The 26,518-nt window shown below is 42.9% G+C and overlaps 2 protein-coding genes across 4 annotated transcripts in view; one reads left to right on the top strand and one right to left on the bottom strand.

Moving 5' to 3' along the window:
• The window catches only part of ITGAD (integrin subunit alpha D), a 53,985-nt gene extending 42,744 nt beyond the window's left edge, over positions 1–11,241 (top strand). The window contains exons 17-30 of the mRNA XM_078074021.1: positions 478–632; positions 892–1,023; positions 1,851–1,924; positions 2,153–2,294; positions 6,211–6,324; positions 6,438–6,517; positions 6,644–6,727; positions 8,975–9,053; positions 9,214–9,321; positions 9,428–9,505; positions 9,709–9,822; positions 9,965–10,066; positions 10,324–10,434; positions 10,917–11,241. Of these exons, the coding sequence (XP_077930147.1) occupies positions 478–632; positions 892–1,023; positions 1,851–1,924; positions 2,153–2,294; positions 6,211–6,324; positions 6,438–6,517; positions 6,644–6,727; positions 8,975–9,053; positions 9,214–9,321; positions 9,428–9,505; positions 9,709–9,822; positions 9,965–10,066; positions 10,324–10,434; positions 10,917–11,030 (1,487 nt within the window). The 3' untranslated portion in view covers positions 11,031–11,241. The remainder of the gene's footprint in view (positions 1–477; positions 633–891; positions 1,024–1,850; positions 1,925–2,152; positions 2,295–6,210; positions 6,325–6,437; positions 6,518–6,643; positions 6,728–8,974; positions 9,054–9,213; positions 9,322–9,427; positions 9,506–9,708; positions 9,823–9,964; positions 10,067–10,323; positions 10,435–10,916) is intronic.
• Positions 525–26,518, bottom strand: part of COX6A2 (cytochrome c oxidase subunit 6A2) — a 43,301-nt gene continuing 17,307 nt past the window's right edge. Inside the window, exons 1-5 of one of the 3 annotated variants that reach the window (XM_036115355.2) lie at positions 24,383–24,733; positions 17,742–17,878; positions 12,772–12,945; positions 12,463–12,599; positions 12,207–12,334 (exon numbers count right to left, since the gene is read on the bottom strand). In XM_036115355.2, coding sequence (XP_035971248.1) covers positions 12,251–12,334; positions 12,463–12,599; positions 12,772–12,844 — 294 coding nt within the window. In that variant the 5' untranslated portion in view covers positions 12,845–12,945; positions 17,742–17,878; positions 24,383–24,733 and the 3' untranslated portion in view covers positions 12,207–12,250. Of the gene's footprint in view, positions 588–8,285; positions 8,592–12,206; positions 12,335–12,462; positions 12,600–12,771; positions 12,946–17,741; positions 17,879–24,382; positions 24,734–26,518 lie in introns of those variants that run through there. The other 2 variants (XM_078074556.1, XM_078074555.1) reach the window with 2 other exon arrangements.

The following is a 26,518-nucleotide window of genomic DNA, read 5'->3' as shown; positions in this document are numbered from 1 at the left end:
TCCTCCCCGCCCTTCCAACCTCACCTCATCGCACTCTCCCTTTCTGTAAATGTGCCATCCTCCCTCTCCCTTCTGGTCTTAGCCATTGTTCTCATGGTCTGGGACTTTCTCCTCCCCATTCTTCACCAACCTTTGCTTATCCTCCAGGTTGGGGCTCAGACAAGACCCACCCAGGAAGGTATTTCTGAGCCCAGGTCTGAATTAGCAAGCCCTCCTTGGTACTACTGAGGATCCCACCATTGGGTTGATTGTGCTGGGGGATTATGGCCTGCATGCTCGTCTCTTTTCCTAGACGGAGAGCTTCATGACAGCAGGGACCATATTTCTCTATCTTCTTCTCCACACATATCCTAGCACCTGATACAGCTCATGGCCCATAGGAAGTGCTCAGCAAATGTTTGTTGCATAAATAAACAAAAACAGAACATTTGAGGTTCTCTTGGACTTTTCATCTTCTGTTCCTCCCTTCTGCTTCAGGTGATGTCCAAAGCTCCATCAGGTATGATCTGGCATTGGACCCAGGCCGTCTGATTTCTCGTGCCATTTTTGATGAGACCAAGAACTGGACTTTGACTCGAAGAAAAACCCTGGGGATGGGAGATTACTGTGAAACCATTAAGCTGCTTTTACCAGTAAGGACTTCCGGTTCTGGGAAAGGGAGGGGGAGAAGGAGCCCAAGGTGAGCCTCTGGCACCTCTGCTCCCTGTTGAGTGAGGGAAGAGGGTGGGGATATTGGGCTGGAGAGAGGAAAGTTGAGGCCAGAGAACCTGACTCCACAGCTAGGACAGAATGCTGTCCCAACAGCAGGGAATGGATGCAGTTGAGCAGAAGGGCCAGTGGTGGAAAGTAAAGAGAAGGGTAGTGGGTTCTTGAAAGCCCATTCTCCCTCAGGACTGTGTGGAGGATGTGGTGAATCCCATCATCCTACGCCTCAACTTCTCCTTGGTGGGGGAGCCCATCCCCTCATCTCAGAACCTTCGCCCTGTGCTGGCTGTGGGCTCACAGGACCTCTTCACTGCTTCTGTGAGTCTTCCAATGAAATCCCAGGGATGTACTGATTTTCACTCTGTCTCTGTGTCTTAAGAACCTATTGTGGTTCTCAACTTTCCATCAAACACATTAAGTCCATAATGCCTCCACCCAGTTACCAAGGCCCTGCCTAGCTTGGACTCTTACACACATCCCAGCTGGTCACCACTTTACCTCAACATAAACTCTCTGATTCTCATTCTCCAAATCCTTCCCAACGTCTGTCATTCCTTCCTCTGTTTCTTTGTCCATGTTGTAGTTCCTACTTGGAAAACATTTCCTTCTCTCCACCTCAAAGATCCTTTCTAGTTCTCTAAGCCCCAGTTTCATCTTCACCCCTTTTGGAAATCACATTCAGCATCTCTCTCTTCTTCTCTGGCTTCCTATTACATCATGGTGATACCAAATATTACATGACTGGAATCATAGCAATCGGCATCTACTTTTGTGGCTCTCTGGGAATTGTGGGTTCTGTGAGTACAAGAGCCATGTCTAATTCACCTGTAGTTTCCACTTTTCCTAACTCCTCACCCAACCCAGAACCTGTCCCTTATTGACACTTGATAATGTTTGTCGAATAATTGTTCCAATGTGAGTTGGATTTAACTCCTCAACTAAACTTTATGCTCCTTGAAGCCAAGGATCTTATCATTCTGCCCCTCCCTTACTGCCCCACTTCTTGACAGTGTCTAGGATAGTGTTGGTGTGGGGTGGGTGCTCAGTAATATTCAACAATGAGCACTCAAGATGAGCGCTCCTAATGAGGGGAATGGAGAAAGATTAAGACATGGATGGGAAGAGAATTTACTGTTTTTCTGCAGCTCCCTTTTGAGAAGAACTGTGGACAAGATCACCTCTGTGAAGGGGACCTGAGTATCAATCTCAGCTTCTCAGGGTGAGCTCTAACTCCTTTCATTTCTAGACACTTAAGCTTTTGGGTCTCCCATCCCCATGGGATGAGAAATGCTTATGTTTCCCTTTGGCTCTCCTTCTAACAAAGAAATTAAATTTTGATTGGAATGTTATCAGTTCATGAGTTCCCACAGTCCCGCCCCTACCCTTGATCCAATTCCAACCTATTTCCAGCAGAGTCTCTTTTTCAGTTTTGTCCTTCCTCCTCCAGCCTGCAGACCCTGGTGGTAGGGAGCTCCCTGGAGCTTAATGTGACAGTGACTCTGTGGAATGAGGGTGAGGATTCCTATGGTACTGTGATCCACTTCTACTACCCAGCAGGGCTGTCCTACCGACGAGTGCTAGGAACCCAGGTAAATAGCTCCCTTGTTCTCTAATGGCCTCTTCCCTGCCCTGGGTTATAGTAGGTTCTTTTTAATTCTTCTATGATGACATGTAAACACAGATACACACAATTCTGAAGGGGAGAGAGAGAGAGAGAGAAAGGTGCATAAAGCAGATGTATAGTTTAATGGATAATATTAAACAAATAGCATATAGCATCCAGGTCAAGAAATAATACACTGCTAGCACCCCCAGAAGTTCTCCCTCCATGTTCATTTCCTCATCAAAACCTCGCTCTCTCCCCAAGGTAACCAGTATTCTGACTTCGTGATAATCAATTCCTTGTATATTTTATGGTTTTACCACCCATGAGCACATCCTTAGAAAAAACTGTTGAGTTTTGTCAATATTTGAAATTTATAGAAACATGTTATATGTTCTTTTGTATATTTATTCATTTCTTCAGCATATGTTTGTGAAATTCATCCATGTTGTTGCTTCTGGATGTAGAACATTTTTATTGTATATAAAATCCCTTTGTATGACCATACCACAATTTATTTACCCATTCCACATTAAAAAAAAATGTTTTTATTTAATTTCCAGGTAGTTAACATATAGTGTAATATTGGTTTCAGGAGGTAATTCATCCCGTACTTATAACACCCAGTGCTCATCACAAGTCCCTCCTTAATATCCATCACCCATTTAGCCCATCTTCTGTCCACCTCCCCTCCAGGAACCCTCAGTGTGTTCTCTATAGTTGAGTCTCTTATGGTTTGCCTCCCTCTCTTTTTTTCCCTTCCCCTATGTTCATCTGTTTTGTTTCTTAATTCCACATGTGAGTGAAATCATATGGCATTTATCATTGACTGACTTATTTCACTTAGCATAATACCTTCTAGTTCCATCCATGCCATAGCAAATGGCAAGATTTCATTATTTTTGATGGTGGAGTAATGTTCCATTGTATATGTATACCACATCTTCCTTATCCATTCATTACTCAATGGACATTGGGGCTCTTTCCATAGTTAGGCTTTTGAATTTAATGCTGCTATAAACATTGGGGTGCATGTGCCTCTTTTAATCACTATTTTTGTGTTCTTTGGGTAAATGCCTCTAGTGAAATTGCTGAGTCATAGGGTAGTTCTATTTCTTAACTTTTCAAGGAAGCTCCATACTGTTCTCCAGAGTGGCTGCACCAGTTTGCATTCCCACCAATAGTGTAAGAGGGTTCCCCTTTCTCTGCATCATCGCCAACACCTGTTGTGTCTTGTGTTGTTAATGTTAGCCATTCTGACAGGTATGAGGTGATATCTCAATGTAGTTTTGATTTGTATTTCCCTGATGATGAGTGATGATGAGGATGTTTTCATGTGTCTGTTAGCCATCTTTATGTCTTCTTTGGAAAAATGTCTGTTCCTGTCTTCTGCCCATTTCTTAACGGGATTATATATTTTTTGGTTGTTAAGTTTGATAAGTTCTTTATAGATTTTGGTTACTAACACTTTATATGTCATTTTCAAATATCCTCTCCCATACCATTGGTTACCTTTTTGTCTTGTTGATTGTTTTCTTCATTGTGCAGAAACTTTTCATCTTGATGAAGTCCCAAAAGTTCACTTTCGTTTTCTTTCCCTTGCCCCCAGAGATGTGTCTTGTAAGAAGTTGCTACAGCTGAGGTCAAATAGGTTCCTGCCTGTATTCTTCTCTAGGATTTTGATGGTTTCCTGTCTCACATTTAGGTCTTTATTCCATTTTGAATTTATTTTTTTGTATGTTGTATGAAAGTGGTCCAGTTTCATTCTTCTGCATGTGGCTGTCCAATTTTCCCAACACCATTTGTTAAAGAGACTGTCTTTTTTCCATTGGATTTTCTTTCCGTTTTATCAAGGATTAGTTGACCATATAGTTGTGGGTCCATTTCTGGGCTTTCTTTTCTGTTTCATTGATCTATGTGTCTATTTTAGTGCCAGGATCATACTGTCTTGATAACTACAGCTTTGTAATATAGCTTGAAGTCTGGATTGTGATGCCTCCAGCTTTTCTCTTCTTCTTCAAGATTGCTTTGGCTATTTGGGGTCTTTTCTGGTTCCATACAAATTTTAGGTTTGTTTGTTCTAGCTCTGTGAAGAATGCTGGTGGTATTTTGATAAGGATTGCATTAAGTGTGTAGATTGCTTTGGGGAGTATGGACATTTTAACAATGTTTTTATTCCGATCCATGAGCACGAAATATTTTTCCTTTTCTTTGTGTCCTCTTCAATTTTTTTCATTAGTGTTCAATTTTTGCAGAGTATAGATCCCTTACCTCTTTGGTTAACTTTATTTGTAGGTATCTTTTGGTTTTTCATGCAATTTTAAATGGGATCAATTTCTTGATTTCTCACTCTGCTGCTTCATTATTGGTGTAGAGAAATGCAACAGAGGTGGGGCAGGGGATGGGGTAACTAGGTGATGGACATTAAAGACGGCATGTGATATGAGCACTTGGTGATATACTCGACTAATGAATATTGAACATTATATCAAAAACTAATGATGTACTATACCTTGGCTAATTGAATCTTAATAAATAAAAATAAAATAAAACAAAACAATAAAAAAATGCAACAGATTTATGTACATTGATTTTATATCCTGTGACTTTGCTGAATTTGTGTATCTGTTCCAGTAACTTTTTTGTGGAGTCTTTTGGATTTTTACATAGCATGTCATGTCCTCTGTGAATAGTGAAAGCTTGACTTCTTGCAATTTGGATGCCTTTTATTTATTTTTGTTGTTTGATTATTGAGGCTAGGACTCCAGTACTATGTTAAACAACAATGGTGTGAGTGGACATCTACCACACTACAACTCGTGATCATTTGAGTTGTTCCCTGATTTTGGCCATGACTATTCTTGAGCATGTATATTTGTGCACCTACGCATAATATTTGCAAGGTATTCACCACATATGGTATTGCTGGATCTTAGGTTTCTGTATCTTCAAGTATAATAATTTGCACGTCCATCAGCAGATTATTAGAGCTCCTGTGACTTTCTATCCACTGCAACACTTGGCATTGTCAGACTTTTAAATTTTTGTCCATCTGGTGATATTTCCTTATAGTTTTAATTTGAATTTCCTTACAGGTTTAATTTGCATTTCTTTAATAAATTTGAGCAACCTTTCATCTATTTCCTGGTCATTTTAATTTCTTCTTTTGGGAAGTGCCTATGCAAATATTTTTCTTATTCTTCTATTGAGTTGTCCATACTTTTATTTTCTTTTAACTTTTTATTTGAAATCAATTTAGTTCACATATATTGTATTATTAGTTTCAGGGGTATAATTTAGAGATTCATCAGTTGCATATTACACCTATATTACAAGTTCCCTCCTTAATGCACATCACCTAATTACCCCATCCCCCCACCCACATACTTTTCTTAATTGTAAAAGTTCTTTAATATTCTGGTTATCAGACTTTTCCAGTTATATGTGTTCAGATATATTTTCCAGTCTTATTGCATGTCTCTTCAGGCTCTTTAGGGTGTCTTTTAATAAACCAAATGTGTTCATTTGATTGTGGTTGATTTTTACCAAAACTTCCTATATGTTTAGTGTTTTATGTGCTGATCATGTTTAAGAAATACTTCCCTACTCCAAGGTTATGAAGATATTCCCCTTTATTACCTTTTAAGAGCTTAATAATTTTGCTTTTTCACCTGAAATCTTTAATCCAGTTGGAATCTATTGTAATTATGGAGTGAGGTAGGGATTCAATGTTTTTTGTTTTTCTGTTTGCTTGATTTTTTTTGTATGGGCCAGTTTTCCTAGGATTATTTATTGAAAAGTCTGTCCTTTCTCCCACTGCTCCACAATGCCACCAATGTTATATATCAAGCCCATATATGCACATGGGTAACATTTTTGAATTAGTTTTCCTCCCCTGGAAGCCACCCCATCAGCGCCCACTCCGCTTGGCATGTGAGGGAGTGCCCACTGGGAACGAGGGCCTGAAGAGCAGCAGCTGTAACATCAACCATCCCATCTTCCAAGAGGACACCAAGGTGAATGCCTCCCCCCAGATCCTCATCAATCTCCACCCTTGTCCTGACCCATTTCTTTCCCTTACTCCTCCATGACCTTCCTTATTCCCATTCCTTCTTTCTTCTTCTCTCAGGGCACCTTCATAGTCACATTTGATGTCTCCTACAAGGCCACCCTGGGCAACAAGTTGCTTCTGAAGGCCAATGCAAGCAGGTGAGGCGAGGTGTATCACTCACTCTTTCATCTCATGCCCCAGCCAGAGATTTCTCTCCTGGATTCCTTCCCAATGAGGCTCCCCTCCCTCCCTCTCTCTCTCTCTCTCTCTCCCTCTCTCTCTAGTGAGAATAATAAGCCTACAACCAACAAGACCACCTTTCATCTGGAGCTCCCAGTGAAATATGCTGTCTACATGGTGATCAGCAGGTCTGAACCCTTGACTCTCCTATAATCCTAGTACCTCCCCTTGAAGCCCAGACTGCTCTTCGAAGGATAGGTATCTGAACTAGCCCTCTAATTCCTCACATGGGAATACTTGTGCCCAGTCATATATTTATGCCATAATAACATACACAATATACTTCTTGCTTCTTCTCTGATGAACTGACCTACTGGTGGGACACACACACTTTGCCACCACTCTGCACTCCTCCCTCTCTCTCCAAGGTGCAGGCTTCCTTAAACATGAAGCCAATTCTATTCTTCATGCAAATATGAGTGTGTTGAAGTGAAACTAACTAGATTAAGATTGAGGCTTTTATGAGCACTCTGAAGTGGGAGATATGGTTTGTCACCACACAGAGGAAAGAAAAGGTCATGGTTTCACAAAACAAAGAAGAGGCCAGAGATGTGACAAACTGCTGGGAAAGTCTCTAAGAGTCCAAGGCTGTGGCAGGCCACAGGAAAGTCAAGTGCAGGGCTGTTGCTCTCAGTTCGGAAGGTGGGTGGTGGAGCAGGAGCAGGTCAGGCTGGAAGCAGGGCAAGGAGACCCACATAACCTGGCTAAACTCCAGAGGTGTAGGGAGGTGGTCAAAAGCTTATCATATTGCCATGGGACAGAGTTTGCTACTGTTGTTGCTGCTGAGGACACATGAATTTTTAGGGGAACTAGGGAGGGAGGATCAAACAGTGTCATTGCCCTTCCAAACTCCATGTATGAATTTCCCCTACTGTCCATGGGAAAATAGTGGAACTTATATTAAGAGCTTACAGTTATATATACTTATGATATGCCAGGCATTTAAAAAGTACTTTACATGTATTTACATTCATTTAATCCTTCTAAAAACTCTGTGATTTAGTTATTGTTAAACCCCCTTTTTTACCAACAAAGAAATCAAGAGGTTGTTCCTGTCAGTCAGCTGCTAAGTGGCAGAACCAGGACTCAAAGTCAGATGGTCTGGCTCTAGAGCTTGTGCTCATGCCCATACACTGCTATGCCATTCCAAGGATTGGGGAAGCTGAGTGATTTACTCAAATTTGAAAAGAGAGTTAGAACTGGAAGATTTTAAGGTGAGAAAACTGAAGCATAGAAAGGGTTGGAGTGAGGATCATAAAGGCTAGCACAGTAAGGGAAAAAAAAATAAATTCTAACATTTATATCATTGCTGCAGACTTCATCACAACTCTGTCACAGGCACTATTATTAGCATCCTCATTTTATACAGGAAGAATCCACAGAGGTTAAGTAACTTACCTTAAGTTACTTGGGTAGAAAGTGGTAGACTGAAATGTGAACCCAGATGGTCTGGCTCCAAGCCTGTGTTGTTAATCATCACACTGACAGTCACATCTGTGGGAAACTGTGGGGGGCCCATGGAGTTTCTGTATGGCTGCCCTGGCTTCTGTACACTAGGTGCTGGTGAAATGTGCAGCACCCCTGCTTGTTTGCTTGATTCCACTGAGACCTTAGATGTTAACTCTGGGAAGGCAGGGATTATGGTTTGTTAACTGTTGAATCCCCGGAGCCAAGCACACAGCCAGGTATAGGGTAAATGTTTACTGAAGGAGGCAATGCATAGATGGATGGATGGATGGGTGGATGGATGGAAAGCCACCTGAAGCCTGATGAACATTTATGTCCACTCCAGGGGCTTGTGTTCATGCACCATCCTTCCTCACATTTACTTAACTGCCCCAGGATAGCCACATCTCTTTTCTTCACTCCATCATGGAGGGGCTTGCACTGCATTTTTTCCCGGGTGATCCAACCATGATTTCCTCGAGTCCCTTTAGGCTTATTTGTTCTGGCAACAGCCTCTGCAAGCATTGCTGGAGGCCAACAATATACCTAGTAAAGGAGAAAGCCGTGTGAACACCTTTTTCCCATGGGAAAATGTTTAAATGTTATGAGAGGTAATGTTTAAGTTGCGCCTTTAAGTAAAAATTTCCAAAAGGGGAGTGGTAAGGATGTTCCAAGCAAAAGAAAGAACTTGAACAAAGCTATGGGGATGTGAAAGAGCCAGGGTATTCAAGGACAAGCTAGCAGTTCTGGGTGACTGGGGCAAATGTTATAGAGAGGAGCTGAAGCTGAGGCTGCAGAAGCCTGTGGGGATCATAACTATTTCACGGGATCATCTGCCAGGAGGCCCAATAGAGCCCTTAGCAGCAGACTGGGGCACAACTGAGGATGGCTCCAGGGCTGTTTTTCACCAACAAGCCCTCTCTCTCCAGGAAGGAAGAGTCTACCAAGTACTTCAACTTTTCAACTCCTGATGAGAAGAGCAAGAAAGAAGCTGAGCATCATTATCGTGTGAGAAACCAGGGAGCATCCATATCTTCCCTCCCATGGTGCTGCTAATGTTGGGACCTGGTGGGAGAGAGAAAGAGGAGCTGAGGGCTAGATCCAGGAAAGAAGTAGGATTTGGGATGCTCCCAGGACCACAATAATGTTCTGTCTCAATTTTCTGCAGGTGAATAACCTGAGTCAGCGAGATGTGGCCATCAGCATTAATTTCTGGGTTCCTATCCTGCTGAATGGTGTGACTGTGTGGGATGTGGCTGTAGTGGCCCCTTCACAGGTATCTGCTTGCCTTTCTAACTCTCCAGAGTCTGATCCTACAGTGCCTCACACCCTCTTACCAGTGAAATGTTGATCATTCTGTGGCTATTTCTCTCTCTCACTAGAGTCTCCCCTGTGTGTCAGAGAGGGAACCTCCCCAGCATCCTGGCTTCCTGACCCAGATTCCAGGGAGTCTTGTACTGGTGAGAAAGACCCTGGATTCCCATTGCATGACCAGCTGCCTATTGGGGGATATAGGGAAATGCACTTGCTAGGTTGGAGATCTATATATATGACCTATAATTGCTCATCTATTCCCCACCCCAAACCTAACGGACTTCATTTTCTCCTGTGGTTCTTGCCTAAGTTAAGACCCTCCTCAACTTCATTCCTCCCCTGTCCCTAGAACTGCTCCATTGCTGACTGCCTGAGGTTCCGCTGTGACCTACCCTCCTTTGGCATCCAGGAGGAACTTGACTTCATCCTGAAGGGCAAACTCAACTTTGGCTGGGTCAGCCAGGTGTGTAGGCCCAACAGCAGAGTCCCTCCCCTGGATTTGGGTGGTACCAGATGTGTCTGTGCCCATCCTCAAGCCAGGAGATTTCTCAAACTCTGAGCCTCTTCCTAGGGTATTTCCCCAGCTCTGTCCCTGTGTATTTCAGACATTGCAGAAGAAGGTATTGGTGATGACTGTGGCTGAAATCACATTCAATAGATCCGTGTATTCCCAGCTTCCAGGACAGGAGGCATTCTTGAGAGCTCAGGTAGGGACTATGTGATAGGAGTGGCCAGGCTGGTAAGAGGGATCCTAATGCTAAATCTTTGGTGCTGTGTGGGAGGCTCAGAAGCCTAGAGGAAGGCAGGATGAAGGCCCCTCAGCAGGAGAGTTGTCCCTAAGTCCATAAGTGTTTCTGTATCTCACCCCTTGAACAAAGGAAGGAGGGGAGGCCCTTAAAGGTTGGGGAACCTGGGAAGAGTCTGGAACAACAAGGAGTCTGATACTTTCTCATGCACAAATCAGACGGCGATGGTGCTTGAAGCGTATGAGGTCTATGATCCTATTCCCCTCATCGTGGGAAGCTCTGTGGGAGGACTGCTGCTCTTGGCTCTCATCACAGCCATCCTATACAAGGTGAGTGTCTTCATCCCACTCTCAACACTACCAGTATCTAACCCAAGCCCTTCCAGAGACAAGATGGTATAATGGGAAGAACTCAGACAATGGAATCAGACAGGCCTGTGTGTACATTTTGGCTCTATTCTGCTCACTCTTTAATGTCAGGCAAATTGCTCAACTTCTCTGAGCTTGTCTCCTCATTTTTGAAATGACAGTAATGCCTACATTACAGAGTAGCTGAAGTGAGACAGACATGAAGCCAGGGTATGTGTGTAGGCCTGCCTATGAATTTATGCTTTTCTACTATAGCTTTTATGCATAACTGCTGTGCTTGCACACAGTAGATAATACATGATAGCTGTAATTCATATAAGTGTTCTGGCACACAAATATGAGTCAGCTTATTTCTCTTCTCGTCTTCTCTCTCAGCTTCTTCCTACTCCCAACTCTCTTCCCTGCCCTCTTACCCAGCTCTTCTGATTTACTTCCCTTCACAGCTTGGCTTCTTCCAACGTCAGTACAAAGAAATGCTGGACAGCAAACCTGAAGACACTGCCACATTCAGTCAGGAGGATGTCAGCTGTGAGGCCCCAAATTTGCCTTTGTCCTAATAATTCACTTTTCTGTTTGTCTTTACCCCCATGGACTGGTCTTGCCTTTGCCTACAAATCTACTTCCATGGGAAAAATTTCTGTATAGATCTGGACTGGTCTGAGCAACTTATCAAGTGCTAAGCCAACTTCTCAAGGCATTGAAAGGTTTTTATATTTTAACATATTTGTCAGTTCTTCAGTAATGACTCACTTTTTACAGAAGCAAACATGAAGCCAGCATGAATTTTCATATATATAAAGAATTGCCACATTAAATGAGGATGTTTATAACACATTCTTCTTGTATGAAAGAGCTCTAATTCAGGGACCTGAGTCCTGTTCTAGGAAGAGTTGGGGGAACCTGCTTGTGGGCCTGGAAAACATTCTCTCACTTTTTCAGGTGACTGAGGCTGATAATCTTTTCTTAATGGTGCTATGAATAATATTAGGGGAGAAGCCAAAGGAAGAACTCTATGTGTGTGTTGCTCATGGGGCTCAGCACAGGCTTCAGGCTCCTTGGTAATGGCAAATGAGCAGAATGTCCCAGGAGGGGAGTGAAATGTCCTGAACATGTTTGAACCAATATCCCCCTTGAATGAGGTCCCCAAAGACTGGGAGAGCCAGGCTTCCAAAAAGGAGCATCTGATTTCCCAGACAATACAGAAGACCCATTAAATGTGGTCATAGAGAATGGCTGAAATATTCCAAATCCAAAATTAGGTCATGAAGCCTCACATATAGGGCTGTAGGTCCTCTGTTTGAAATCAAGATTGTCTCCAGAAAGCCAGAATTCACAAATACTGTCAGTGTGTCAGGCAAAAAGTTGTCTGCAGCCCTGAGTTCCCAGGGGACTTCTGAGGAGGGGCCTCATTTAAGTCATTTAATCTCTGAGAATCTCAATTCCTCCTCTAGAGAATGGGAACTAAAATTATATCTTGCTCCCAGAGATACTGTGAGGATTCAGTGTTATGTGAAAGACCTTTACAGCCTAGAGCCCTAATTATTAATAGGTGAGGGAAAAGGAGTAGGGATGAAGATCTCCTACCTAGTCATCAAGGACATTCCCTCGAGCACCTCCCAAATCATGGCCTTGGGAAGAGCAAGCAGAGCACAGACTGCACTGTGTGCCTGCGCCCAGTAGAGCTCTTTGGTCCCCACCCCACCCCCACAGTCCCCAGGGAGCCTGCGGACACACAGCTTCCACACCTTTATTGCACCTGGTGGCATCTGCCTGGGCCTCAGGGCTGTTCATAGCCAGTGGGCAGAGGGTTGACACGGGGATTGTGGAAAAGGGTGTGGTTACCGTCTCCCCAGGAGTAGGGCTGTGAAGAAAGGTAGAGAGGATTGTCAGCGTGGTCTGGGCCTGGGGGTTCCAAGCCCCCCCTCCCGTAACCTTTGCCCTTCTGATCCTCACTCCCGCCCTGGGGGCAGAGGCCTCAGGCCAACGTACCTTGGTGCGGATACGGAGGTGGTGGTAGGGGATAAACTTGGGGCGTTCATGGTGGCCCGCGTGGAGCCAGGAGTTGAGGGTGCAGAGGGCCACACTGGGCAGCGCCAGCACGAAGGTCAGGATGCGCCAGGTGCTGGCTGCAGAAGGAGGGGATAAGCAGAGATGAAAGAGAAGTGGGGAGGCCAGGGCCTCTGAAGGTCAGAGTGGGAGGGTTGGTCAGTGGGGGTGTTGTCAGACCCTGGAAGGCCACACAGGCAGGAGAGGGGTACAGGTAGGCAAGCCACAGGGTCAGGTCCCAGCCCCACTCACCTCCTGCCCCTCCGTGGTCTCTCTTTGCTGCACTTGCCAAGCCCCGACTCAAGGACCTCAGAGGCAGAGCCATTGCGGTGGGTGAGAGAAGCTGGAAACTGCACTGTCCTTTCGCTCTCCTTCACGGAGGCCTAGATTCTCCTCCCCTCTTTTTGGGCCAATCACCTGTTGAGTCTGTAACATGGGTGGCTATTTTTAGGGGTTTTCTATATTTAAAATGAGGCCTTACTGCCATGAGGTCCTTCTCTCCAGACAGCTGCTGTTTGGTACCTCCTATTTTGGTAAGGGACACTTAAAAAAACCAATGTGCCATTCTTTTTATAGTTGCAGGGAACTATTTCCTTCAATACTCTATTCCCAGTGGCTGGCACACAGTAGGTCTTTAATAACTATTTGTAGAGGGCGCCTGGGTGGCTCAGTTGGTTAAGCGACTGCCTTCAGCTCAGGTCATGATCCTGGAGTCCCGGGATCGAGTCCCGCATCGGGCTCCCTGCTTGGCAGGGAGTCTGCTTCTCCCTCTGATCCTCCCCCCTCTCATTCTCTCTGTCTCTCATTCTCTCTCTCTCTCAAATAAATAAATAAAATCTTTAAAAAAAAAAAACTATTTGTAGAATGAATTAAGTGTCCTTTTGAATCTCAGTTTTTTCATCTGTACAATGTATAATAATTTATACCTTAAATGGGTAGTTTATGAAATTTAAGTAAAGTAAGAGGAATATGCCAGCTTAGTGTCTGGCATGAAACAGTAGCTCAGTATATGTATTAGTTACAGTTCTTTGCAAAGAACATAACTCACTCTAATTGGTTTTAAAAAGATAAGCAATTGAAAATCAGGTAGCTCAAAGTGTCTCTGGTATGGCCAGAGAAGCCAATAATCTGTGCAGCCAGAAGCAAGCTAATCTATGGGCCAGCTGCCATGAGACACCACCACAATTTGCACTGCTGGACTCCAGATGCCAAAAACTTCACCCATGCTGCTCTGGAAAGCCAGATTCTTCTACCCTAACATCCTTCTTCATGAAGCTTGCATCCTTGAGTTGATGTCTTCTGAATCAGAGAATCATGTGTGCCCCAGTTGACAATAGCTAGGTCATTGTCTATGCTCTAGCTTCAAGAAAGGCTGGGAAATTGAGTTCTGCCTTCTACCTTAAGGAGGCAGGAATTCTATCTTGGGGAAAATCCCCAAGTATAAGAAAAGTATTCAAAAGATACTGGGTAGCCACAGACTTGACAAGTGTCTACTGCTAAGTATATTATTCAATCTGAAAAATCTGACTACTTGGAGGAAAAAGAAGAAAGCCTAGGGAGACCTGTATAAGCCCTTTGTCAAAGTAGGTCACTAGAAAGCTACAAGATAGTGCAGGGCTAATTCCTGGCCTGGTGCACTGTTCTGTCCTCTGCACTAGCACAGAACCTGGCATGAAATAGTTGTTCTAAAAATATGTTTTTATTGAATGCTTCAACCATGTTACATTAGTTAACCCTATATAAATGCCTTTGCAGAACCATAATCCAACAGGATGCCTCCAGCTTTGATCAGGACTGATTTAACTAATATGAATTTAATATATAAAAGAAAAATGAATTTTTGTACTTAATCTGAATATATAAAAGAAAAATGAAAAAGGTACATTTTTAGGAAGGGGCTGCTCCATAACTATTCCTCCTGTTGGTTTGAAACTGAACACTAGCTTCTACTTAACTTTCTGAAGCTTTTTTTTTAGGTAACCTTGTTGAACAGTCAAATGTTATATAATGCTTCTAAATTATTCCAGAGCCCTCACTGAGCTATAATGGAATTCTTCCTATGATTGATATTTCCCAGTTGGGGTTTGGACTTGCTGCTGAGAAGATGGGCCTTATTCCAGTTAAAGGTACATGGCATCTCCCTCCACAAACAGTCCCCTCAGCTTATGATTACAGCTTTTGGAGAAAGCAAATGACCAAGGGTGTTTTTACTTGAAAACATTCTAAAGGACCCAAATAAATAAAATCATGAATGAAAGAGGAGGGATCACAACCAACACCAAAGAAACACAAACAATTATAAGAACACATTATGAGCAACTATATGCCAGAAAATTAGACAATCTGGAAGAAATGGATGCATTCTTAGAGATGTATAAACTACTAAAACTGAACCAGGAAGAAATAGAAAACCTGAACAGACCCATAACCACAAACGAAATTGAAGCAGTGATCAAAAATCTCCCAACAAACAAGAGTCCAGGGCCAGATGGCTTCCCAGGGAAATTCTACCAAACATTTAAAGAAGAATTAATACCTATTCTTCTGAAATTGTTCCAAAAAATAGAAATGGAAGGAAAACTTCCAAACCCATTCTATGAAACCAGCATTTCCTTGATCCCAAAACCAGACAAAGACCCCATCAAAAGGAGAATTACAGACTAATATCCCTGATGAACATGGATGTAAAAATTCTCACCAAAATACTAGCCAATAGGATCCAACAGTACATTAAAAGGATTAATCACCACAAACAAGTGGGATTTATTCCTGGGCTGCAAGGTTGGTTTAACATCTGCAAATCAATCAATGTGATAGAATACATTAATAAAAGAAAGAACAAGAACCCTATGATCCTCTCAATAGATGCAGAAAAAGCATTTGACAAAGTACAGCATAGTTTCTTGGGATGGGACTACTCTTCACAGTGTAGGGATAGAGGGTACATACCTCAATATCATAAAAGCCATCTATGAAAAACCCACAGTGAATATCATTCTCAATGGGGAAAAACTGAGAGATTTTCCCCTAAGGTCAGGAAGATGGCAGGGATGTCCACTATCACCACTGCTATCCAACATAGTACTAGAAGTCCTAGCCACAGCAATCAGACAACAAAAAGAAATAAAAGGCATCTGAATCAGCAAAGAAGAAGTCAAACTCTCACTCTCTGCAGATGATATGATACTTTATGTGGAAAACCCAAAAGACTCCACCCCAAAACTGCTAGAACTCATACAGGAATTCAGTAAAGTGGCAGGATATAAAATCAGTGCACAGAAATCAGTTGCATTTCTATACACCAACAACAAGACAGAAGAAAGAGAAATTAAGGAGTCGATCCCACTTACAATTGCACCCAAAACCATAGATACCTAGGAATAAATCTAACCAAAGAGGCAAAGAATCTGTACTCAGAAAACTATAGAATACTCATGAAAGAAATTGAGGGAGACACAAAGAAATGGAAAAACATTCCGTGCTCATGGAGTAGAAGAAAAAATATTGTGAAAATGTCTACGCTACCTAGAGCAATCTACACATTTAATGCAATCCCTATCAAAACACCATCCACTTTTTTCAAAGAAATGGAACAAATAATCGAAAAACGTTCCATGCTCATGGATTAGAAGAACAAATATTGTGAAAATGTCTATGCTACCTAGAGCAATCTACATATTTAATGCAATCCCTATCAAAATGCCATCAACTTCTTTCAAAGAAATGGAACAAATAATCCTAAAATTTGTATGGAGCCAGAAAAGGCCCCAAATAGCCAGAGAAATGTTGAAAAAGAAAACCAAAGCTGGAAGCATCACAACTCTGGACTTCAAGCTCTATTACAAAGCTATAATCATCAAGACAGTATGGTACTGGCACAAAAACAGACACACAGATCAATGGAACAGAATAGAGAGCCCAGAAATGGACCCTCAACTCTATGGTCAACTAATCTTTGACAAAGCAGGAAAGAATGTCCAATGGAAAAAAGATAGTCTCTTCAACAAATGGTGTTGGGAAAATTGGACAGCCACATGCAGAAGAATGAAACTGGACCATTTCCTTACACCACACACAAAAATAGACTCAAAATGGAAGAAAGACCTCAATGTGAGACAGGAATCCATCAAAATCCTTGAGGAGAACACAGGCAGCAACCTCTTCCACCTCAGCTACAGCAACTTCTTCCTAGAAACATCGCCAAAGGCAAGGGAAGCAAGGGCAAAAATGAACTATTGGGACTTCATCAAGATAAAAAGCTTTTGCACAGCAAAGGAAATAGTCAACAAAAGCAAAAGACAACCGACAGAATGGGAGAAGATATTTGCAAATGACATATCAGATAAAGGGCTAGTATCCAAAATTTATAAAGAACTTATCAAACTCAACACCCAAAGAACAAATAATCCAATCAAGAAATGGGCAGAAGACATGAACAGACATTTCTGCAAAGAAGACATCCAAATAGCCAACAGACACATGAAAAAGTGTTCAACATCACTTGGCATCAGGGAGCTACAAATCAAAACCTCAATGAGATATCACCTCACACCAATCAGAATGGCTAAAATTAACAAGTCAGGAAACGACAGATGTTGGCAGGGATGCGGAGAAAGGGGAACCCTCCTACACCGTTAGTGGGAATGCAAGCTGGTGCAGCCACTCTTGAAAGCAGTATGGAGGTTCCTCAAAAAGTTGAAAATAGAGCTACCATACGATCCAGCAATTGCACTACTGGGTATTTACCCCAAAGATACAGATGTAGGGATCCGAAGGGGTACGTGCACCCCGATGTTTATAGCAGCAATGTCCACAATAGCCAAACTGTGGAAAGAGCCAAGATGTCCATTGACAGATGAATGGATAAAGAAGATGTGGTATATACAATGGAATATTATGCAGCCATCAAAAGGAATGAAATCTTGCCATTTGCAAGGATGTGGATGGAACTGGAGGGTATTATGCTGAGCGAAATAATCAATCAGAGAAAGACATGTATCATATGACCTCACTGATATGAGGAATTCTTAATCTCAGGAAACAAACTGAGGGTTGCTGGAGTGGTGGGGGGTGGGAGAGATGGGGTGGCTGGGTGACAGACACTGGGGAGGGTATGTGCTATGGTGAGCGCTGTGAATTGTGCAAGACTGTTGAATCACAGATCTGTACCTCTGAAACAAATAATGCAATATATGTTAAGAAAAAAAAAAAGAAAGGGACACCTGGGTGGCTCAGTCGGTTAGGCGGCTGCCTTCGGCCTGGGTCATGATCCCAGGTTTCTGGGATCGAGTCCCACATCGGGCTCCTTGCTCAGCAGGGAGCCTGCTTCTCCATCTCTCTCCCTCTGCTTGTGCTCTCTCTGTCAAATAAAAAAAAAAAAAATGAGAAAAAAAAAGAAAAAAAATGAAAAAAAAAAAAGAAGAAGAAGATAGCAGGAGGGGAAGAATGAAGGGGGGAAATCGGAGGGGGAGATGAACCATGAGAGACAATGGACTCTGAAAAACAAACTGAGGGTTCTAGAGAGGATGGGGGTGGGAGGATGGGTTAGCCTGGTGATGGGTATTAAAGAGGGCATGTTCTGCATGGAGCACTGGGTGTTATGCACAAACAATGAATCATGGAACACTACATCAAAAACTAATGATGTAATGTATGGTGATTAACATAACAATAAAAAAATTAAAAAAAAACTCTTCAGAGTATAGGGATAGAGGGAATATTCTTCAATTTCATAAAATCCATCTATGAAAAACCCACAGCAAATGTCATCCTCAATGGGGAAAAGCTGAGAGCCTTTCCCTTAAGATCAGGAACATGTCAAGGATGCCCACTCTCACCACTATTGTTCAACATAGTACTAGAAGTCCTAGCAACAGCAATCAGACAACAAAAAGAAATAAAAGGTATTCAAATTGGCAAAGAAGAAGTCAAACTCTCTCTTTTCACAGATGACATGATACTTTATGTGGAAAACCAAAAAGACTGCACCCCCAAATTACTAGAACTCATACAGCAATTCAGTAATGTGGCAGGATACAAAATCAATGCACAGAAACCAGTTGCTTTCTTATACACTAACAATGCAACTGTAGAAAGAGAAATTAGAGAATTGATTCCATTTATAATAGCACCAAAAACCATAAGGTAACTCAGAATAAACGTAACCAAAGAGGTAAAGACCTATACTCTAGGAACTACAGAACACTTATGAAAGAAACTGAGGAAGACACAAAAAGATGGAAAAACATTCCATGCTCATGGATCAGAAGAATAAACATTGTTAAAATGTCTATGCTGGCCAGAGCAATCTATACTTTCAATGCCATCCTGATCAAAATTCCAATGACATTTTTCAAAGTGCTGGAACAAACAATCCTAAAATTTGTATGGAATCAGAAAAGACCCCGAATCGCCAAGGAAATGTCGAAAAAGAAAAACAAAGCTGGGGGCATCACGTTGCCTGCTTCAAGCTATATTACAAAGCAGTGATCACCAAGACAGCATGGTACTGGCACAAAAACAGACATATAGACCAATGGAACAGAATAGAGATCCTAGAAATGGGCCTTCAACTCTGTGGTCAAATAATCTTCGACAAAGCAGGAAAAAATATGCAATGGAATAAAGACAGTCTCTTCAATAAATGGTGCTGGGAAAATTGGACAGCTATATACAGAAGAATGAAACTCGAACATTCTCTTATACCATACACAAAGAAAAACTCAAAATGGATGAAAGACTTCAATGTGAGACAGGAATCCATCAAAATCCTAAAGGAGAACCTAGGCAGTAACCTCTTCAACATCAGCCACAGCAACTTCCTGCTGGACATGTCTCTAAAGGCAAGGGAAACAGAAGCAAAAATGAACTTTTGGGACTTCATCAAGATAAAAAGCTTCTGCACAGCAAAGGAAATAGTCAACAAAACAAAGAGGCAACCCACAGAATGGGAGAAGATATTTGCAAATGACACTACAGACAAAGGGCTGATATCCAAGATCTATAAAGATCTTCTCAAACTCAACACCCAAAAAACAAATAATCAAGTCAGAAAATGGGGAGAAAACATGAAAAGACACTTCTCAAAAAGAGACATACAAATGACTAACAGACACATGAAAAAATGTTCATCATCATTAGCCATCAGGGAAATTCAAATCAAAACCACATTGAGATACCACCTTACACCAGTTAGAATGGCAAAAATGGACAAGGGAAGAAACAACAAATGTTGGAGAGGTTGTGCAGAAAGGGGAACCCTCTTACACTGTTGGTGGGAATGTAAGTTGGTACAGCCACTTTGGAAAACAGTGTGGAGGTTCCTCAAAAATTTAAAAATAGAGCTACCCTATGACCCAGCAATTGCACTCCTGGGTATTTACCCCAAAGACACAGATGTAGTGAAAAGAAGGGCCACATGTACCCCAATGTTCATAGCAGCAATGTCTGCAATAGCCAAACTGTGGAAAGAGCCGAGATGCCCTTCAACAGATGAATGGATAAAGAAGATGTGGTCCATATATACAATGGAATATTACTCAGCCAGCAGAAAGAATGAATGCCCAACTTTTACATCAACATGGATGGGACTGGAGGAGATTATGCTAAGTGAAATAAGTCAAGCAGGAAAGACAATTATCATATGGTTTCAAGCATATGTGGAACATAAGGAATAGTGCAGAGGACAATAGGGGTAGGAGGGGGAAACTGAATGGGAAGAAATCAGAGAGAGAAACAAACTATGAGAGACTCTGGACTCCGGGAAACAAACAGGGTTACAGAAGGAATGGGGGTAGGGGGATGGGGTAACTGGGTGATGGTCATTAAAGAGGGCATGTGATATGATGCGCACTGGGTGATATACTCAATTAATGAATCATTGAACATTGTATCAAGAACTAATGATGTTCTCGGGGCACCTGGGTGGCTCAGTCGTTAAGCATCTGCCTTTGGCTCAGGTCATGATCTCAGGGTCCTGAGATCGAGCCCCGCATCGGGCTCCCCGCTCAGCGGGAAGCCTGCTTCTCCCTCTCCCACTCCCCCTGCTTGTGTTCCCTCTCTTGCTGTGTCTCTATCTGTCAAATAAATAAATAAAATCTTTAAAAAAAAAAAAAAAGAACTAATGATGTTCTATACCTGGCTAATTGAATTTAAATTAAAAAATAATAAAAACCATGATGAGTATCACTACATACCATGAGAATGGCTAAAATTAATAGACTGACAATACCAAGTGTTGTCAAGGATGTGGGATAACTGGAACCCTCATACATTGCTCATGACATGTGAAATGGTCCAGCCATTTTGGAAAACAGTTCGACAGTTTCTTAATAATAAATTAATTGCATACTTACTGTATGACCCAGCAATTCTACTCTGAGGTATTTACCCATGGAAAATGAAAACATGTCCACACAAAGACTTTTTCACAAATCTGTACAGCAGCTTTATTTATAATAGGCAAAAACTGGAAATAGTCCAAATGTCTATCAATAGGTGAAGGAATAAACAAATTGTGGGATACCCATGTAATGGAATTCTCTGCAACAAAGAGGAACAACTGTTGTTATATGCAACAAAGAGATGAATCTCAAATTATGTTAGATCGGAGAAGCCAGACACAAGAGTACATATTGTATGATTCCATTTATATGAAATTCTACAATAGGCAGAACTAATTTATAGGAGCATAAAGCAAACCAATTGTTGTCTGGGAATAAGTGGGGTAGAGAGAGGCTGACTGGCAAGGGGCATGAAGAAGGGGTGATAGAAATGTTCTATATCTTGATCATGATGGTGGTTTATTAATGTATACATTTATTAAAGATCAGACTACACTTAAAATGGGGGCATTTTATTATCTGTAACTTCAATAAAGCTGTCAGTCCAAATATGCTAAGATTTTTCTGAGGTGTAGAGGGTGGACAGGAGTATCAGTGCTGACTGGCCAATTTTTAAAAAGATTTTATTACATTATAAATAACAGTTTAAAGAGCTAGGACTTATGGAATACTTACTATATGCCAGGTGCTGTTCTAAGAGTTTCCACATATAGATTAAACTCCCAACAACTCTCTAACATGGGGACTATTACCCCATTTTACAGATGAAGAAACCAAGCCACTGAAAAGTCTTAATCTTGCCAAAGGCCATCCATTTGGTAAGTGGCAGAACCAGGACCTAAATGATCTGGCTTGAGAGAGCTTTCTCCTAGTTTCTATGCTACAGTGTCTCTCACTGGGAAATTTTTGAAAAAGAAATCCCCTTTTCTCCATAATTCTGACCTTCTCTAAGAAAAATATGTTCACGTTAGCAAGTTTCTTCAGGCTTTGCCCACATGCCTACATATTTACTCTATAATCATAGTTTAGTTACTGAGTAAGAGGAAGCTACTCCAAGCAAAAGTTGAATCTAATTCTGCTTCCCCAAAAGAAGATTCTTTTTGGTTCATTCACATTTTCATAATGATCGTATTTTCATGCTATCTATTTATTTATTTTTAGATTTATTTATTTATTTGAGAGAGGGAGAGAGAGCACTAGAGTGGGGGGAGGGGCAGAGGGAGAGGGAGAGAAATCCTCAAGCTGACTTCCCACTGAGCACGGAGCCTGACCTGGGGCTCGATCCCAGGATCCTGGGATTATGACTTGAGCTGAAATCAAGATCTGGAGGCTTAACTGACTGAGCCACCCAGGTGCCCCTTAATGCTAGCTATTTAAGTTCTTTTGTTGTATTCATTTCCTTTATTATGGAATATATCATTATTATAATAATGTTATAATAAGCATTTTCATGCCATGCACAGAGCTTATGTTTTCCCTGTTGAATTTCTTGTGAGGAATTATCCCTAGGAGTGTAGCTGCTGCCCCATATCAGAAAGGGCCTCTGGCCACCATAAAGCAGAAGCTCTTTTAACTCTATGAATGGACACAGTTCAATTTGCTAGTGCCTGACACTGGGCCAGCCACAATGACCCCAGCCTATTCATGGTCTCAAGAGTTCTAGAAAGACTACAGCAGTTCTGGTGACTCTCTTCTGGGAGTCAACTAGGATATGTTAGTGCAATCAGCCCTTATGACAATTAAAAGAGCCACAGCCTGCCAAAAACTTCCATCTAGGTAGCTACCATAGTCTGTCATTCTTTCTGTGACTGTCACAACTGTCTCCTCCTTTCTTTTTTTTAAAGAGTTATTATTTATTTATTTATTTATTTATTTATCAGAGAGAGAGAGAGAGAGAGGCAGGCAGAGGAAGAAGCAGGCTCCCCGCCGAGCAAGGAGCCCAATGCGGGACTTGATCCCAGGACCCTGGGACCATGACCCGAGCCGAAGGCAGATGCTTAACCGACAGAGCCACCCAGGCGTCCCACAACTCTCTCCTCCTACATTCCCTGTCACTAATCTAGCCCAGGCTTTCTTTATCTCATCCAGAGATTACTGTATGTTTCCTAGTTGGCTTTTTTGGCTTGTTTTGCCTTACTTCCAATTACCTTACACAAAGTTGTCAGGCATGTTTCTTTTCTTTTTCTTTTTTATTATGTTGTTTTTGGTGTAGTGTTCAATGATTCATTAGTTGCATATAACACCCAGTGTTCATCACAACACATGCCCTCCTTAGTACCCATCACCCTACTACCCCATCCCCCCATCCTCCCTCCCCTCTGAAAGTGGATGGATAAAGATGTGGTACAAAAATACAATGGAATATTATTCAGCCATCAGAAAGGATGAATACCCAACTTTTGCATCAACATGTACGGAACTGGAGGGGATTATGCTAAGTGAAGTAAGTCAAGCAGAGAAAGACAATTATCATATGGTTTCACTCATATGTAGAACATAAGCAATAGCAGGGAGGACCATAGGGGGAAGGGAGGGAAATCTGAAGGGGGAGAAATCAGAGAGGGAGAGGAACCATGCGACACTATGGACCCAAGGCACGTTTCTTAATATAGGGCAGTGCTTCCTGTTTCTGCAGGGGATGCATGGAAAATGTTAACAATTTGTGCAGCATACTAGGATAAAGGGTTGACGCTGCTCCCAGCTGGAGGGGCCTGGCCCAGTGCTTCTGGCCATCCCAGGCCCCATCCACCTGCCCTCAGGGTTAAAGCAGTGGCTCTCTACCCTGGCTGTACATTAAAATCAACCAGCTTCTAAAAATTCTTTTGCTCAGGCTGCACTTAGGTGTAATAACATAGTATACAGCCAAAATTGAGAACTTTGAACTAAAGGGTTATCTCTGTTTATCCTCGGAAACCTCTACAGGTTACTTTTCTTTCACTATAGCCCTTCCTTTTCAGGAATGGGTCCAGGGTATAAACTAAGGTCAAGGCCCTGAACTTAGGTGTGTGGAGCTCTCAATAGCTGGACTCGATGCCACATGATAATAAAATTTAACCTTACCAAACTGTCTAAGGCTAAGTGTCTCTAGGCTGGGGATATACAGACTTTTAGTCACCGGGGTGTAGTGTAAAGTTCTGAGAAAGCTGTACTATGCGCCTGTGTGCATGTTTTCGCGGAGGTGAGGGGGCTAAAGGCAGAATTCAGTGGAGACCTTGGGAATAGAAGGAGGTCTGGATTCTAAGGCCAAGAGGGTCTGTGGTGCAGCGAGTGTTTAAGGAATGGTTGGGAAATGAGTTAGCTAATGGAATGAGCGGACTCCAGGAAGAGAATGGAGGGCACAAAGCTGAAAAGGGCAGTGGAGATGCACATCCGCCCCTTCCAATCCCGATAATACCGACCTGCTTTCGGGGGTTCATGGAATGACCTATCGAAGGGGCTCGGCGGAAGTGGATGCTCAGATATGGCCCCTGCTCCAGGTAAGAGGCAGCGGGCTCGGGCTCCTGCCCTTCGCTAGCTCTTACCTAGTGACATCCCGTGCCCGCAGATCTCCTACATGGCACCTGGGGGTGCAGCCAAGCGGGGCTGGTCACCCTCACTCTCCGGACACGAAACCCCAGCGGCGTTGCAATGGGACCCTGCCCCGCGAGGGCCGGCCTCCGAGGGAACTCGGTGGGAACTCGGTGGGAACTCGGCGGCTCGGAGATAGCGTCCTTGGAGCCAGACGCCCCACTCCGGGAAAGAGGCCTCTGCTGGGCCTTCCGGGAAATGTAGTCGCGTCCGCAAGGGGCCTCGGAAACGGGAAGAGCATTGACCCTGCACCTAAGCCACTCATGTGGGCGTCCCCCCAACCCCGTCGAGACCTGGATGCCGAGGGTCCAGTGCATCCTTACCCAGCTTCGGCCAGGGGCATTTCGTTCCGGTCGGCCCTGCTCTCTTCTCCCGTCCCCAAGAACTGCCGCACCCGTCCCCTGGCGTTCCCAAGAATGGGCGGAATGGTCTGGGCAGTGAGCACCCCACAAAGAGCCGCGTAGGAACTGCCATTCCGGGCCCCAAACAGAATGTGAGAGGAAATGGCTTGGGGCGAACTGTCCTCAAGCGAGAGGCTTCGGAAGCCCGCTTAGCGCGCAAGGCCTGGGTGCTGCGCTTGGGGATCACCCGGGCACCCCAGCCCGAGGCTTTGAGGCACGCGCACGCGCCGGCCCCGCACCCCGGCGCGTCCCTCCCTCGGTTCCAGGGACAGGCGCCTCACCTGGGAATTGAGAGAGGGAACGACATGCAGGAGACAGGACTACCGCGCCCCCTACGGACAGAAAGCAGTGGTGACGACCGGGCTGGAAAGGTTTGGAGAAGGTTTAGGATAGCGAAGGTGAAGAGGGACCCTGGGTCCTGGGTTGCAGGGCTGGGATTAGGGAGAGGAGAATGAGGCGCTGGCTTCTGGCACAGAATTTAAGGGGGTGCCCAAGAATTTAGTAATCAAGATAAACAACATTTGAATGCAATATCAAAAAATCAAAAAAACTTTATTTACAAAAACAGTTGGCTGCACAAGCTGTAGTTTGCCGATCTAAAAAGATTCAAGTATTAATCTTGATTGCCAAGTATCTTCGTGCCCCTTTACATTCTACACCAGAAGGCGGTGCCTCACTCATCTTATCCTGGTGCCACCTCTCCCAAATTCCCTCAGTTTGGGGGGACATGGGAGTGGACTACATCTGGAAAAGACCCTGATTATTGTCTGAGTTCTGCCACCAGCCGCCCGAGTGACCTTGGGCCCGTCATGCCCCTCCTCTTCCTCTCAGTTGCCCCTTGTAGAATTAGGGAGAGTCCAACTGCATTATTAAGGAGAGTCCTGGTCGTGCTGAACAGCAGTGATTCTCACAGGGTAAAACAAAAGAAAGTTCACTAGAAACTCACATACCTGCATGTGACTACAGAGTGGTCCTAGAAGCATTGGTCCTAATAGCCAAGAACTGAAAACAGTCAATGGTCATCAGCAGTTAAATGGATATATAAATTAATGGTATTTCAAACAATGGAATACTATAGAACAACAAAAATGGATGACTACAACTATGTGTAACTACCTTACAAACACTGTAGCACAGAAGAAACAAGACATACAGTCCAGTTCCATTTCCATAGGGCTCAAAATCAGGCAAAATCACAGTATATTGTTTAGAAATCCATTTATATATATTATATATATTTATAAACATAAATATATATAAATTTCATATATAAATAATATATAAGTATATATCTCATTATTCAATTATATTCAATATATTAATTTCATACATGAAATTATCATCATTAATGTCAGGATAGTGCTTATAGCCCTAAAGGAGAGGAAGAAGGTGTGAAGTGGTGCTCTGGAGCACAACATTTCTGGACCTGGGAAATGGTTACAGGGATAGGGCCTTTTAATTAATCTTTAAAATGCACTCATGGATGGGGCACCTGGCTGGCTCGGTCTAAGAGCATGGGACTCTAGATCTTGGGGTCATGAGTTTGAATCCCATGTTGGGTGCAGAGATCACATAAACAAACAAACAAACTAACATTTTTTAAATGCTTGCAAAGATAGGAAAGTATCTAGAACAGTGCCTGGCATATGGTAGGTGCTTAATAAATATTTGTAAAATTGATGAAATGGT

The sequence above is a fragment of the Halichoerus grypus genome, chromosome 6 (genome assembly GCF_964656455.1).
Source record: "Halichoerus grypus chromosome 6, mHalGry1.hap1.1, whole genome shotgun sequence".
NCBI lineage: Eukaryota > Metazoa > Chordata > Mammalia > Carnivora > Phocidae > Halichoerus > Halichoerus grypus.
This window is presented reverse-complemented; position numbering and strand designations above follow the sequence as displayed.